This window comes from Mustela putorius, unplaced genomic scaffold (assembly GCF_011764305.1).
Source record: "Mustela putorius furo isolate JIRA1106 unplaced genomic scaffold, ASM1176430v1.1 tig00003871_pilon_pilon_pilon, whole genome shotgun sequence".
Classification (NCBI taxonomy): domain Eukaryota; kingdom Metazoa; phylum Chordata; class Mammalia; order Carnivora; family Mustelidae; genus Mustela; species Mustela putorius.
Genome location: NW_025422023.1, coordinates 3063897 through 3080153, shown reverse-complemented (window position 1 = coordinate 3080153; position 16257 = coordinate 3063897). Strand labels below are relative to the sequence as shown.

General features: G+C 35.4%; 1 protein-coding gene across 13 annotated transcripts in view; it reads right to left on the bottom strand.

Moving 5' to 3' along the window:
* Positions 1-520: 520 nt before the first annotated feature.
* PDLIM5 (PDZ and LIM domain 5) overlaps positions 521-16257 on the bottom strand; it is a 202542-nt gene continuing 186805 nt past the window's right edge. For all 13 annotated transcript variants that reach the window (XM_004756042.3, XM_004756046.3, XM_004756044.3 and 10 more), the window contains 4 exons: positions 11237-11417; positions 8472-8592; positions 5437-5552; positions 521-3760 (listed from right to left, as the gene is read on the bottom strand). In XM_004756042.3, the coding sequence (XP_004756099.1) occupies positions 3671-3760; positions 5437-5552; positions 8472-8592; positions 11237-11417 (508 nt within the window). In that variant the 3' untranslated portion in view covers positions 521-3670. The remainder of the gene's footprint in view (positions 3761-5436; positions 5553-8471; positions 8593-11236; positions 11418-16257) is intronic.

The following is a 16257-nucleotide window of genomic DNA, read 5'->3' as shown; positions in this document are numbered from 1 at the left end:
TTATACAGTAGGAAAAAAAAAAATCTTACTCAAACCAATAAACAAATGAGGAATAGATGAGCTTTCCTAGTTATAGAAAAGTTAACTAATGAGATTGGGATGAGTTAACTATGAAGTAATGTACCCTGGTGGGTTAAAGTGTGAAAATGGACTTGAGGACTTATGCTGTTTCAGTAAGATATATGATACAATACAGTGCTTGGTATGACAGGGTATTCCAATAAACAGTTTCAGCAATAAGTATTTTCTACAACAATGAGGCTTGTTTATGTATTGACTTACAAACACGTACTGTCTGCATGCTACATGCAGAGCATAAAAATGGATTAAAATAGAACAAATGTGATAATCTGTTCAAATGGTTGGTTTCTGGGACATTTTGATAGGCGAAAATCATAAAAGAGAGATTCTCCTGAGAATCATTACTTCTTTTCCTCTCCTGTGAACACTATTTTATTCCCATGATGGAATTCCAATGGAAACCGCTCGCTACCCAAAAAAGAAAGACCAGGAGAGCTTGTTTATATCACTGCAGCTGTTTATTTATTCAGCATGTGCACATTAAGGTATTACTACACTGATCATATTTCTCACGTGGTTTTTAATTAGAAAATGTATCCAAAAGCAAAACAGTACAGATGTATACAAATGTAAAAATGTAAAGAGACAAAAAATAGAGATTAACAGATAAGGTAAATGATACTTTGAGAATCCAAACCCAATACCTTAAAATATGGAAAAGAAAGATGACAAACTGAAACTGCAGTAGATTTGGGTCAAGTTTTTCATTGTTTTCCCTTCCCTTATGTCTGAAAAGCTTCTCCTTTCAATAGAGATGATGAAAAAAGCTCTAAACCTCACAAAACTGTGACTGTAACACAGATTCATACTTGAACAAGGGAGAGGAAGGAATTATTTTCTATAAATAATATACAACCCCTTAAAAATGGCACCACGAAAACAATTTTGTTGTAGATAATTTTAATGATAGGGTACACTAAATTTTGAAGATTTAAACTCTTATTTCTGTTTGTCTTCCTACTGTGACCAAATCACTAGGCTTTAGTTTTAGACTCTAACTGTAGCCTGAATCAACAAGAAACAGGTACGCTACTATAAGCATAAGCGGCAGGGATCCTCTCTAGGCTGCCGCTCTAGCGGGCAAAATGCAGCCCTTGTAAGTCTAGAAAAAAATTAGAAACTGGAATCTATTGCTAGTATTTTCAATCTAGGAAATACAAGTAAAGATGTTTAAGAGTCATATACTGTAATTTAAATCTGTATTATACTAAGTACAGCATTCCAAAATATACATCAAGAAATACTAAAAGTAAATGCTCTACAGTAAAGAGGTAATAATTAAAAAAATGCTACTGACATGGAATATTTATAATCAGAAAAATAAATATTCAGGGAGCTCACCAGAAGAATAAAGTGCCAGTTATTAAAAGATTAACGCTGGTGTATTAAATATAGCATTCATTCCCCACTGGAAAATACAGAGATTCTTCTGGGTTCTAGTCAATACTTATTTCACAGGATTAACTGATTTAGAATAGATATAAAGCTTTGTCACAAAGGAGAAGAACAAAGCACAAAGACAAAATGATAAATTAAGAAGTAATGTTATCTTTTTAGGGATAAAATTTAGAGGAATGCAACATTAAGCTCCATGAAATAATGTGCACAATGAGAAATCTAATAAAAATGACATCCTTAATGTCAGATAACTTAATAAGAAATCCCAGTCAAATAAAATTCTGGAAAGGAAATACCCAAATGTCACTGACTTTTCAAATACTATCTTGGCATAGAATCTATAAAGGCAAAACTAAACAAAAACAAAACAAAACAAAAAAAATCATCTCTACTAACATCCAAACAGAACCACCAATTTCTTTTATATTGTGTAAAGCAAGAGACTGACATGAAGTAACGTGATAACGCACATCAGCCAGCATGGACTCTACAGGTGGTTTCAGCAGCAATGAGAAATAATGCACAATTCAGTTCCAGCACTTTATTTCAAAAGTAAAACTTCCTGCCTCCCTACAGATGCAGGGTGAGAAGGCAGTTCAGGGTTGCTACTGGTGAAACCACTTCATGTCACCCCTCTCATGCTCTGACTCTCGGTTAATTATTATCTTCATATAATACAAATCTGCTAGACCATAAATGAACAACTTTCAGGACAGATGCCTTGAAAAGTTCTTAGGGAGGTTAAACAAATATCAGAGCCTAAAACCTCCCTCTATAACAAATACGCACACAATGGAAATGAAGTCCTTTGTGAGTTATGGGGCAGGGAGGAGGACTTGGGCTCTGTCTCAACTTTAAGCACCTCACCCCAGACACATTAGTATTTTTTAGTGGGATTATGGGCTTTCATCCATTCTGGAAACAAAGAGAAAAACTATCAAATGTCATAATCTGTTTTCCCACTGGGCAAATACCAACAGGATTCACAATTTCACAACTGTTGCTCTGTCTTCATGGGCTATATAATTTTTGCCTCAAATAAAGAAAACAAATAATGAGCCAGGATGAGTAACTGATCACGCTCCCCTCCTCTACTACCAGTCTCCTGGAATGAAAGCTTTCCAACCATCATGATCACACTTGGAAGTGATTTATATATTACTGAGAGAGAACTACTAAAAGAAAAGAAAGAAAAAAAAACCCCTTAGATTTTTATCACATCCCCAAGCCAATATTTTACTTTTCTAATGGAGAACTAAGAAAAACATTATTCTTCAAAGACAGTTCTCAAACCTTTATCAGTCAGTAGTACAAACCTGAAGCTGATGTAATGGATTCACTGTCTGAAAAGGGGAGAATTTTTAAAAATTTTTTTGAATGTAGTCCTCTGACTTCCTGTAACTCCTAACCTCACTCTATTCTACTCACTCTCTCGACCTCAGCATGAGGGAAGGGGAAAAAAAATGGGAGCTTCACTAATACAGGTGATAAAACATACACAATGAATAGAAATGGTCATGTTTTAGTAACAGGCAAAAATTTGAAATTTATAAGCAATGTGGTGGCTTTTGGGGGGCTGGATGAGAGAAACAGATAACATCTTATTGGCATGGCACATTTTGATAAAAATCTTACTAGTTTTCCCACTGGAATGATCAGTAAGATTTTAAAAAGTACATAGCAGTTTTTTAAAAAACTGACACCTACTACTGATAAAATTCTGTTTAAACTCCTATTTCCTCTTTTAAAGATAAGCACTATTTTAAAAAAATACATTTAATGATAGAGTGTAAGGCAATTTTCATTGCCTTTTACAGATTTACTCAGAACTACCTAACAAGGCAAGAAAGTATCATTAATTCAGCATAGATGTTAGAGGTTTTATTCTAAAATTTAATTCTCCACTAATTTATTCTATGATGAATTTAATAGTCAACCAGGAAATTGGTTTTTATAAAAATTTTATGGACAGAAAATACAGGAAAAAAGTAATCATAAATGCCAAACTGTCCCTTTACTTTATGAAGCCAAATATTTCCTCATAGACTTGGTTTTTAAAGCTGGAATTTATCCCTCCAGGGCCACTATTATTTTTCAAAATTCCCATAAATATTAAATCTAAAAATTAATTGGTAATTCCAATTCTCCTCTTTCTCTTCAAATTTCTTCTCCACCCCTGAACTGTTGACTTTTAAAAATTCACAGAATGAGCATGTTTCTTGCAAAGCGGCTTGTCCTTCTTGGAGAAAAAGGTCTGACCTTCCAAACTTTCACAACATACCTGAAAAAGAAGCATTATTTAAAAGAATATCATTACTTTATCAAATATGCCTAAAAGGGAAAAACGGCTTTTCACTCGGCGGGTAAGACAAAGCACTTTCATTGGCTGTACTAGAAGCTCTGACATTTAATGATTACTATGGTATTTCATATATTTTTCAAAAGCAATAAAGAATGACCTTTTCCTAGAATGCATTCTAATTTATTTAAATCACTGATCATTCTTTTTCTTTATGAGGCCCTAATAAGAAAACACATAAAGAGGTCACATTAATTGTAATTTCTCTTCCCAAATGCTCCTCAATGCTTTCAACTTGCTTCCTGTTGCAGGGAACCACAGCACTCACAGTGGAAACACAATACAATTGCTTAGCCCAATATTCCCAAGACCCCAAACACAGAGGCACAGAATACCTGAGAATTCTTTTTTAATTCATTGTCTTGGTTTCTTATAGTAAAAACATCTCGTTTTTACTGGTCAACATCTGGCTACTGGATGATTATACAGTTCACTTACTACCTGCATTTATGTGATCCTATCTTTCCTATTGCCTTTCTTAAATATGATAGTATAACAGAGCAGCTCTACCAGAGAACAGGAAAAGGCAAGTCTTCGAAGTTGTTGTATTTTAAAGATCTCATGAAGTCTAAGAGAAGGAAGAAGTACACAAGATGAATTTAATAGTCAACCAGGTAATATTTGGGGACATCATTTGACTTCAATTAACTTTACTTTTCCCTTCATTCAATGGGTACTGAAAACTATTAGATACATTAAATCTAATTTTAAAAAATCAAACATCTGAACAGAGTATCTTTATTGGATATTTCCTTTCTAAATTAAAAAGAGTCTTAAGGGGGCGCCTAGATGCCTGGGTGGCTCGGTCAGTTAAGCGCCTGCCTTCAGCTCAGGTCATGATCTTGGAGTCCTGGGATCAAGCCATGTGTTGGGTTCCCTGATCAGCAGGAAGTCTGCTTCTCCCTCTACCCCTCTCCACTGCTCATGCGTGTTCTTGTTCTCTCTCTCTCTCTCTCAAATAAATAAATAAATAAATAGAATTTTTTTTTTTTCAAAGTCTTAGGGTAAATGTCTCTACTACAGCTATTCTCATCATTAAAAATAAAACCAAAAATATTAGAATATCAAACAAAATAGGTAAATATATCACTAAATGTTTATTACAGTCCTAAAAGGAAAAAAAAAAAATTCATGGACTATTGCTGTGGAAGGAAGGAAATCAACATACAGTTTGCTTCCACTCTACATCAACAACAGATCTTTAGAATTGTTTGTTTCTATTTCAGGTACCCATGTTTCCAAAAATTACTAAAAACACTTCAATAAAAAAGAATTAAAAAAAAAGTAAAGGCCTCTTACTGTTTTAAGAAATATGTGGTTTCTCCTTATAAACACAAACTTATTAAAAATAAGATTTTCTCTAAAGGAGTAAGCACCTTGTTCCATGCCAAACAATTAAAAAAAATGCCAAAACTTTCAATGAACAACTTTTAAAATCACTGTAGAAATACTTTTGTGTGTGAAGGACTGAATGATATAAGAACTGTTATTTCCATTTAGTGCTTAGGCTAAAACTGGCCCTACTGTGCTCCTCTAATTTGGAAGTAAGATGTAAGTAAGTAAGAAGTAAGTAAGAAGTAAGAAGTAAGATTACTTACTGAGCATACAAAGCAAGTGTCATGCCAGGTATAGCCCAGGGCCTCCAGGAACATGTCGCCAGCTTCTATGGGAAATTCACAGCCATGGCATATGGTACCAAAAAGGGCGTAATAATCTGTATAGGGGCAGGGTGGGTGGGGGTGGGAAGACATAATTTAAACATGATGAAGCTTTAGAATAATAGTTTCTAGAAAGTAGCAACAAAACTGGAATTAAATGAGAAGATGAAGATAGAGTTACTAGTAACTGGAAAATGTTCAGAAGACACGTTTGGCTTGAGAAATAAAGTGTAGCATGTTTCAGGGTAACTTTGGGGTGTTTAATTCAGGGTAATTACCTTTGGGGTAAATGTTATTAAATGTTATTTACATAATTAACGCTTTTTATTCCCTTTTCCCACATAATACTTCTCACACATCTCCAGTTACTTAAGTGTCCAAATTCATATGAAGAACAACTCTGATCCCTGTTAAGTTATCAACAGACAGGACTGTTTTAACAAAAGACAAGGGAACCTCCAAAAACTAGTAACAATAAGACTACAGAACATAAAATCAGAAGAAATATCTGATATCAGCACATTTCGTAGAGTATCTGACTTGGTAGGAAGAAAAAAAAAGTCACAAGAAACTTCCATGAATTAAGTGCTGTGACTCAGTTTCTAGTTGGACTGTATCATAAGTCTTTTGCTGTGATTTTCTTTCAAATTTATGACCTACTGCTGAAAATCCTAAGCCAGAGAATACCATTTACTTGACAGAGGTTATAGTTACAAAATACTAATAGGATTTCCTTCCAAAGAGAGCAGTATTGATGAGATGTTTCTTTATTATTACTAAATTAGAATTTACTGGCAATTTTCTTTTATGCAGCTGGAGTAGAAAGTAGACTTTCATTTCTAACTTAATTTACCTCTCTTTAACCATTTTCAATATTTCTTAGCACCATTTGCTCATCATATGTTCAGAGTTCTACTATGTGCCTAGCACTGATGAGGGTTATAGTGGTGAAGACAGAAGCAGCTGTTCTCTTTATGGTGCTTATAATCTCACTAGGAATAGGATGTCATCATTTATTGTATTTTTAAAATAAGTTATAATGAATAATTTCAGACTGTGACAAGAACCACGAAAAAAACCAGTCACATGATACAGAATATTTGGGGGGAGTATATAACACTCCATTAACTAAGTGGGCTTGGAAAAAGCTTCTCTGCGGAGGTAACAGTTGTGCCAAGACTTGGCCAAAAAAAAAAAAGGAAAAATCACCACAGAAAATATGAGCAAGAACAGGTAAGTTAGAAGAAACAGCAAGTACAAAAGCCCTGATGCAGGAAGAATCTTAGCATGTTCAGAAAAGCAAAGGGGATAGATTTGCGTAGAACTCAAGTGACAGAAAATAAGATGGTAGAAGATAAGGTTGGCCTAATAAGGAGTGCAGTGATTCCTCAAGGGGAAGCCAAAAGGTATCAAGTATAATCTAATTCACACTGAAACAAAATATTATCATAGCTGCTATTTGAGGGTCAGGGGGAAAGAAGATATACCATTTTAGTTGGTAATCAGAGTGTCCACGCAAAGAGAGTGGGCTGGATTTAGTTCTGACTGTTGAGGTAGAGAGAAATGAATGAATCAATATACAGTGGCGGTAGAACTGCAAGATTTTACTAATTAGATTAGACATGGCAAGAGCAGAATCTTATGGTTTGGGATACTGGAAAGTGGGGCATTTACTGAGATGGGAAAGGTGGTAGTAACAAATGTGGGAGGTTAAAGAAATACAACAAAATAGATCAAACTGATTAGAAGTGACATTAAAGCAAATCTTCAATAATGCTGTTCCCTTTCTGTAAGCAATTTTTGGGTTTCAAAAATCAAACTTCTTAGACTACATTAAATATGATACTAAGGTTAGTTTTGTATGTGTTTGGCTACACAGGGACTATCTGCCAGTTAGTCCAATGTCTCACAAAGCTTAATTAAAAAAATAATAATAAAGCTCTTTTTTCAGAAGAACTAGGTGAAATTACAAAATATATTGAAATATTCTGATTGAATCAGGGTAGGAAGCTTGTAGCCATCCTGTCCCAAAATAGAGCATAGATGGGCTAGATCACTGAATTCCCAGAGAGCTTCCTGGTGGACAGTATGGCATAGATCTAGACTGATCCCAACTAGGAACTAAAAGGAACTGACTGAGCAAAAAAGGGTTCAAGTGATGTCCAATTTGACTAGCCTAAAATCAGAAGTTGACAGCTCCTTTAACTAGTTATAGTGTGCAATATTCCCTTCCTCCAGCACCGTAGTTTGAGTTTCAAGGCAGATCAACAATAAAACTCCATAGTGGAAATGCAGTGGTAGTGAATATAGACATGATAAAGGGAAAATACTTTATTTTTTGAAACATATGTATGGTACTAATACCTAAGAAAGAGTAATATTAATAAATAAGTGTTATGAAAGTTTACTTCTAGCCTCTGGAAAAGAAAAGACGTGTTCAGAGCTCAGGTAATAAGAAATGTAGTAGATAGGTCCTTGGAGCCTATTTATTAAGAACAATTTTACTAAGGGAACCATCCAAGCCAAGATTACCTTTCCATTCAGGAAAAGTAAAAAGACTTCCAATTTATTGTCAAGACCATTGCCTTGAAGAGCAAATCAGTATCATGTTCAGAAGATGACCATTTCTCATGTTTAAAACCACTCAAAATTCACTATTAGTGTGTAAGAGGTGGCTTTAAGCTACACAAGTTGGTAGAATTCACATCCATAAACTATTAGGGATTCAAGTAAAATATTTTCCTACTAGGTAATGCTTATATGCTCATTTCTCTTAATGAAAAATTGGGAATATCTATTTTAACAAAGTCATAAGCATTTTACATAGTTTTTTGTTATGTATTTAGCATAGCTTAAACGCCCTGAAAACAGGAAATCTACTTTGCGCAATATTTCCTTTCAACTTTATAGTAATGTAAGGGTTAATGTTTTATCCTTATTCAAAACTTAAGAAACTAATGGCTTTAGGATCTTACCAGTCTCACAGTAGGGTTCACCATCCTCCAAATGAAAAACATTATTACGAATGGGTTTTCCACAGGCCACACACACAAAACAGGAAACATGCCAAGTTTGTTTCAGAGCATTGATGACTTCCTGTTATAGAAAGGTAATTGGTTGTAAAGAAAGATGACAATACACACATGCTTATTTTACTAGTTGAACACAGCCCTTTTAAACTGACTCAACGTAGACACATGCTTTGTCTTTACCATGAGCTTTTCCTCTAAGTAACAGATGACACTTTAGGACCGACTCACAAATCATCTAAACTGATACACTATAAAATAAGCGTGTTTCCCCCAAATACACATCAATAAACTTATGTAAAGAATGATTATGTTTTTTTAAACAGTATACATGTGGTGAATCAAGTAAGCACTTCATAAGTGCTTGCTACAAAACCTGCTTTCTCTCAAAAGGGTTGTCAGGGAACATTCACTTACGAAGGTTTCATAGTATTATCTTGAAAATGTCATGCAGGAGAAACAAGAAAATGTCATGGAGGAAGGGCAAAATATTTGAAAACTGAAACAAACCTGTGCTTTGGTGCATTATGGAAGCAATAACATAATCAGTGTAATCCAATCAGTTTAACACATGTTTAGGATTCTGGAAATCAGCTGTGACTACACTAAGCACACACTCAAACGAGTGTCTGAAGTTTGAACCATTAAGTATGGATTCTAATCAACAATGGACCTTTCATTAAAAACAGCATTATCAAAGACTTGGGCAGATTTTAATTAGTAGAAGAAGAGAAGCTAGTTTTGTAAGGAATCATTTCTTTAGATTGAGAAAGATGGAGCCATTAAACATTATCTTTGAAGAATAGTTAATATGGGGATTCACTCTTTCCATAATTATCTATCACAAAAAAAGAGGATGCTACACATAGAGTATGGTCATAATTTTGTAAATGAATTACTTACAAAGAGCAAACTGGAAGAAGATACATCCTAAGATTAATAGGAATTATCTAGGGTTGGTAAAATATATAGGTCACTTTAATTTTCTTCTTAACATTTTTGGATATTTTCTAATTGCTGTAGAGTGAAAAATTTTTTGGAAATATTTTTAATAGTACAAATTGCTGAAATAAAATAAAATAAAATGACAGAGTAAATTATTAGCCTTAGAAAATGTCACAGTTCACTACTGAAGGATACTGAGGAGAAATGGCAGTTGTTTAGATCCAAAAAGATCACTATGAATATGTACAACAAATGTACATTGAACCAAGTTGTTTCTCAAGGCTTTCGGCATTTACTTCCCTTTCAATCCCTGAGACAGATTACTATTCCTTCTTTAACAGGAAATCAAACAACTAAAATACAACCCAGAGAATCTGTCTCTGTAGTGAAGTTATGGTCCGTCTCTAAGGCAATGAGGGTAAGATTTCCGTTTCCTAGAACCTCATTTGGTTCTAAGATTATTACCTGACTCTGTATTATTATTCTAGAATATACAGAATATATTTATAAGTTGAAAGAGTCTTATTATTTATCCTTTAGGAAGTTACAGCCTATATACTTCTACTCATTTGTTCCCAACACATTGTACAAATTAATAATATAAAAATATTTCATGTGGCATAGTTACAATTTTAAGTGTCCTCCAAGTTTCAGAACCATTTAAAGACGTAATCTGAAATTCAAAGTACTCAATAATTCATATTAGCTTTTCTCTCAACTGATAAGAATTTAAAAGTTTCATTATTATATATTTTTTTAAAGATTTTTTAATTTATTTGACAGAGATCACAGGTAGGCAGAGAGAGAGAGAGAGAGGAGGAAGCAGGTTCTCTGCCGAGCAGAGAGCCTGATGTGGGGCTCGATCCCAGGACCCTGGGACCATGACCTGAGCTGAAGGCAGAGGCTTTAACCCACTGAGCCACCCAGGCACCCCTCATTATTATATTTTTATAAAGAGAATATTAGAATTCAGCAATGCTATTCCCCTCTTCTGTATTAGCTGTATGAGTTTCGTGTGAGACCAGGCACCTTGGATGCTTCTAAAATAAAATTCCAACTCCTAGTCACCCATAAGAAATGACTGACCCTTTCTTTGTAAACTGCAACCTGGATATTCCGGAGCAGAAATTCGGTCATTCATCATTATTTATTATATATCTGACTCCTAAATTACTCCCTTTTTAAAAAGAAAAAAAAAGGTGCCTGGATTATTTTTCTATCCCATGTATGTGCTCATAAAATAAGTTATATTTTTAAACACTACATGTGTTTAAGAAAAATGTATCATTTATAAGTCTCATGTTTTATATATTTCATGAGATCTGTGCCCTGTGCTTGAACCCTGACAAGTGGGGAAATGCTGCTCTTATAAAAGCTATGGAATTTAATTTAAAACAGTGAAGGTGTCAGTTCTGAGAACTCTGATGTGTGTGGTCCTGTGCGACCTCTTCATTCCTGAGCAAACAGGGTCCTGTTGAGGTAGCACACCCACAGTAAATTATTTTTCCCCCACAGTGGCTAGACTTTCACCAGACAAGCAAGCACTCAGTAAGACAAAACCAAAGACAACTTAACCCCACAAGTCCGATATACTTCTACAGAGGTCTATTTAGTTTTGCTTTACAATAATAAACAGTGATGAAAACAGACAGGGGATCAAGTAAGAAGAAAATAAAAAGGAAAACTGCTGGAAGGTTTCATAACAACAACAAAAAATGATTGTGCTTTAAAGCTCAATCAGAATAAACAGGTTTTCTGACACTTACTCCGAGGATCTTCCTTTGGCATCGCCCACATTCAGGAGCAAAGAATTTCTCATAGCACAGCTCACAATACAGGGCTCCCTTCTCCTCTACAAACCCAATGTAGGCCATTGTATTTTTGCAGTGAGCACAGTTAAATTCTTCTGGATGCCAAGATTTCCCCAGTGCCACTAGGAATGGTCCCCTGCCAGAAGAAAAGAGATCAAGTTGGCTGGGGAATAAAAGTTTCTGAAGTTAGCTTGGACAGAACCTCTTTTGTGCAATGTCAAAACAATTAAATTCTTGCTCGATTATCCTTCTCAAGGGCTGAAAACAAGGGTGCTGTAAATTTACATAGGAACTCTGAGCATTTACGGGAAGAGAGGAAAAAGGAAGAGTAAAAAGTGGGATTCTCTCAAGGAGGGGATTCTTTCGAGGAAGGCCATTTCCCCCATTTTTTTCCCATCTTCAAGAGACCTGATTATGTTTATCGAGCTGCAACAAGCGACTCTGTATCATGATTATGACTGAAAATGAGGATGTTAACTCCAGTGGAAAATGAAGTAACCAGATAATACTACATGGCTTAGGCAGAGATGAGAATTTGACATTTCTATAAATAAAATAAACAAGAGAAATCTTAATTTGGTAATGTCAGACTCTTAAAATTCATAGCAACTATGACCCAAGGAAACACTGCGGTCCACTTCTGCTCCCCACACATTGTTTCGTTCCTTATTTCTCAACTTTATTAAACATATCAGATGTTTACGACCCCTCCGAATAGACGATGGAAACTGTCAACTGGCTATTAGAGACTGCTTTGAAGCTACTTAGGAAGGTTTTATTTAATTGAAACATGAGTGATTTTTAATGCACATTTGTATCAAGGTAACAAATGCTTGTAAAGAGATTTTTTCCCATTAAATACTATACAGTCATGAACTGATAAGATGGGTTTGGTTTGCTTGACAGGAATCCATTTATGAAGCTTTATCTAGTCACGAAGCCTGCAGAAATGAACCATTCTAGCCTCTGCAACACACTTCTCAGTAGCTCCATCATACTAATCTTTATTCGCAGAGTGGCTTTACCTCCAAGGCACTTTTACACTTATCCAATTTGTCCAGGCAACATTCCTGTGAGACAGACCAGGGCAGTTACTTCAAACTCAGTTTAACCGATGGAGAAGCTGAGATACAAAATGTTCAAAAGATATGACAAATATCATAAAATCACTGACTGAGTGAAGGTCAGAAGCTGAATTTCCTCATTTCTAGCACACCGTGTAGTCAGCTGATACTCTGCTTTTCATCTCATTACCAGCAATTATCATCACTGAGTGACCACAGGATAATTGTCAGTAAGCATGAATACCTGACTTCTAGGCAGATTATTAATAGAAAAAGTCACAGTAATGAGCATCACATAATTGGAGCATTTTTTTTGCCTTTGACAATAACATAAACCTTAGTATTCAGTAACCGTTTCCCATTGGAAAATTCTTTGCAAATACACTGATGTTTACTCAGAACTCAGAACTAGCACCTAACTCTGCTAGAGTCAAAAAAGTAAAAAGGCTCTTGATGAATGATAAAAATGTGTTCTGTCAGGTATAAGAGGGTATTTTCTAGCCTCATTTTTTTGGTTAACTTCTTTTTTTTTTTTAAGATTTTATTTGACACAGAGAGAGAGATCACAAATAGGTAGAGAGGCAGGCAGAGAGAGAGAGGGGAGGAAGCAGGCTCATCGCGGAGCAGAGAACCTGATGTGGGGCTTGATCCCAGGACCCTTGGATCATGACCTGAGCCGAAGGCAGAGGCTTCAACCCACAGAGTCACCCCAGGAACCCCTTGTTAACTTCTTTTAAAATTAATAACACAACGCCAACTTTTGTCAGCTAGAGCATGCAGTTCTCTTAGCATTTGAGACAAGTAGTTTATTATTATTATTTTTTAAGCTTTAGGATGCCAGAAGATTTGCTATCACTAACAAGGAACATCTTTGTCAACTAACACCTGACAGGAAAAAAGGGCTATAGATCATTTATTTTGTAACCAAATGTTCCTTTGGGTAAGTTGTCCCTCAATTTTTAACTGGAGTGTAAATAACAGTCCTACTCAACAAGTTCCTTCCTCTTATTTTCTCAAATATGTATTTGACAAGTAGTTTACCTTCAAAGATAAACCAAGGAGTCACTATGCTCAAAGCTAGACAAAATCTTATGAGTTTGCAGAGCTTTTATACCAAGTGGGTATTTGGTTTGAAAAATCTGTTGGGTTAAATTTACTGTGACCACAACACAGGGATGGTAGAACTTTGTTACATTTGTTTGGATGCCATGGCAGATTCCAGCAACTGTTAGGCTGAAAAATTTTTTTTCTTCTTTTTTCTTAGGGCACATCTTTAGCAGCTCCACAGGCTGGATTGCCCCTAGAGGCCAGCATCCTTCTTTAGCCATCCAGATTGCAAAAGCCAATCCAACCTCAAACTCTCGTTCTATCGAAGTGTCGTATACACTCAGAGTAAAGAAAGAGCTTTACTATTGGAACACAGCTATCAGTGCCACCAAATATTTAACAAAATTCATCTGAGGAAAAAAAGTAAGATATTTAAGAGAAGATTCAGGAACACATGACCCATTTTCTAGGTTTAATAAAAGATGTGTTGAAATCAAGGCAGGGGGCGCCTGGGTGGCTCAGTGGATTAAAGCCTCTGCCATCGCCTCAGGTCATGATCTCTGAGTGCTGGGATGGAGTCCCACATTGGGCTCTCTGCTCAGTGGGGAGCCTGCTTCTCCCTCTCTCTCTGTCTGCCTCTCTGCCTACTTGTGTTCTCTGTCAAATAAGTAAATAAAATCTTAAAAAAAAAAAAAAAAAAGAAAAGAAAAGAAAGAAAGAAATCAAGTCAGACCAGCAGAGAAGGAGGTTCTGCAGCTCAGAGCATACTGGTCCTGACCCACTCCACAGAATTATTCCCTTAATGACTGGTGCACAGCATGATACCATCAGTCTGCACTGACACTTGTCATAGGACATAACTCTGTAACAGTGCTTTTCCTCTAAATTACTGTTGGGAGTATTATTTGTTAGATCACACAGGGGCACTTTCACTTAGACTCCTTGGAGAAAGTCCTTTCAAGTTTCTGTAACAAGAACAGTTTGCTTCTTCTGAGCAATAGGTTTGTTTTTGTACTCATTGTATAGTAAATTTAAAAATTAACTTTTTTCCTTTGTTGATCACGAGAAGGCTTAAAGGCAAATCCATTCTAACTTAGGCAAGTATGTAGGTCATCATTATAGGTTCTGTCCAATCTCAATGGCAAATTTTTGTCCGATCTTTATTTTTTTAATGGTCCCATTCATGATTTTCATTCTTCTTTTGCTCCCTTCTATAATTTAGAAGACTTTCTTATATTTCATGTATTCTTAAAAGTGTTTTTAAAAGGTTTCTAGAATAGTTTCTACTACAAATAAATTAAAATTTAATTAAATCATCCATTAAAATAATAACTTTAAGATATTTCCTTAGTTCCTTACCAAATCTGAATAGTGAAATGTCTTAACAACAATAAAGAAACTCCCTCTGCACCTTTAAAGACTGAAATGAAAATGACCCTTGCTCCTGCCAGTTCTCCTTTCTTAAACATGCTCAGTGCAGGTAATGGCCTAGCTGGGTACTCCCTGGCCAGGCTCAAAGAGCATCTTTCCCATCATGCCCCTGAAGTGAGGTATAGTTAAACACTAAAATCTCTTACATCCAACAAAGTATTGGATTAGCAGAGATTGATTTAACAAATTCATTAACACAGGATTAACACTAAAGAAGTTCTTCTTGTTCCAGGTAGGATTGGGTTTCCATGTGCGAACTGGAATGACGGGCTTGGGTAAACACAAGGTAGAATTAAGTCAACCTCTACCTCTTACCTACTCTACTCCATGGGCCCTTCCCAAATACTCCTTGACTGACGAAGGCAGGGACCGGAAAGAGTTAAAGCACTGACTGGCTGACAGAAAGGAGTTATCCTATCCCAGGAAACTTTTTACCCTTTTTATCTTCTGTGGGATCTATGCCAAAGAGGAAAGAAAGAAAGGGAGGGAGGGAGGGAAGAAGACATGTCAAAAGGAACAGAAAAAGAAAACTTATATAGTGAGAAGGTGAGAGGGATTGCAAATTTCAATAGGCATAATCTAACAGGGATTCAGCTTCAAAATCAAATGTTTGCTTCTTGCCTCTTTATTATTTTATTCAAACAATAAAGCTCAGTGATAGAAATTAGCTCTATAAATAGATGAAGAAAATATCAACAGCTACCTAACATTCCTAAGATCATGTGGATGATGAACTGTAAAGCTGGAAATTCTTCAAGGCCCAGTTATTACAGATTAAAAATTGTATTTGACCAAAAGTTACCGCATCGACAGAAGTTAAAAACAAAAAAAGCCAAGAAATCAAAAGAAGTTCATCAACAAAAGTTCAAAATAAAGCCACATAAAAAGCCAACTCATGCTCCAAAATAAAAATGGAATCTAATACTCTACTTAATTAGATATAATAATAAAAATGTATAAACCAGTTTTATATTATGGCCAAATTTTGGGAAGGGCCTGGCATGAGCGAAGAGTCCAAGAACAAAAGACGAAAGGAAGAGTTTTCTGAAGCAGAAAAGATTACTGGGAGAAACTGCGCACATAATCACAAATACAAAGATACATGCAAGAAGAGAGAGTAACAGAGAATGAAACACACTTGAATATAACAGTAAAATACACTAGCAAGACATATAATACTCAAAATCCACAATACTAATAATCTGTCCTAAGATTTATAAGGGCTGCATTTTTATATGCTTTATTCTTCGTTCCCAGTAAATTTTGTTCAAATGTTCCAATTTGGAGCATTAAATAACAAGTTCCACCTTTGTTGAGTATCATCTTTAATCTGTAAGCCCTTTAAAGTATTGCATCCAAAAGGGTGGAGGTCAACTATAGCTTTTTATTTTAAAGACATAAATGCCTCACTGTTCAAGAACATATGCATGGGTA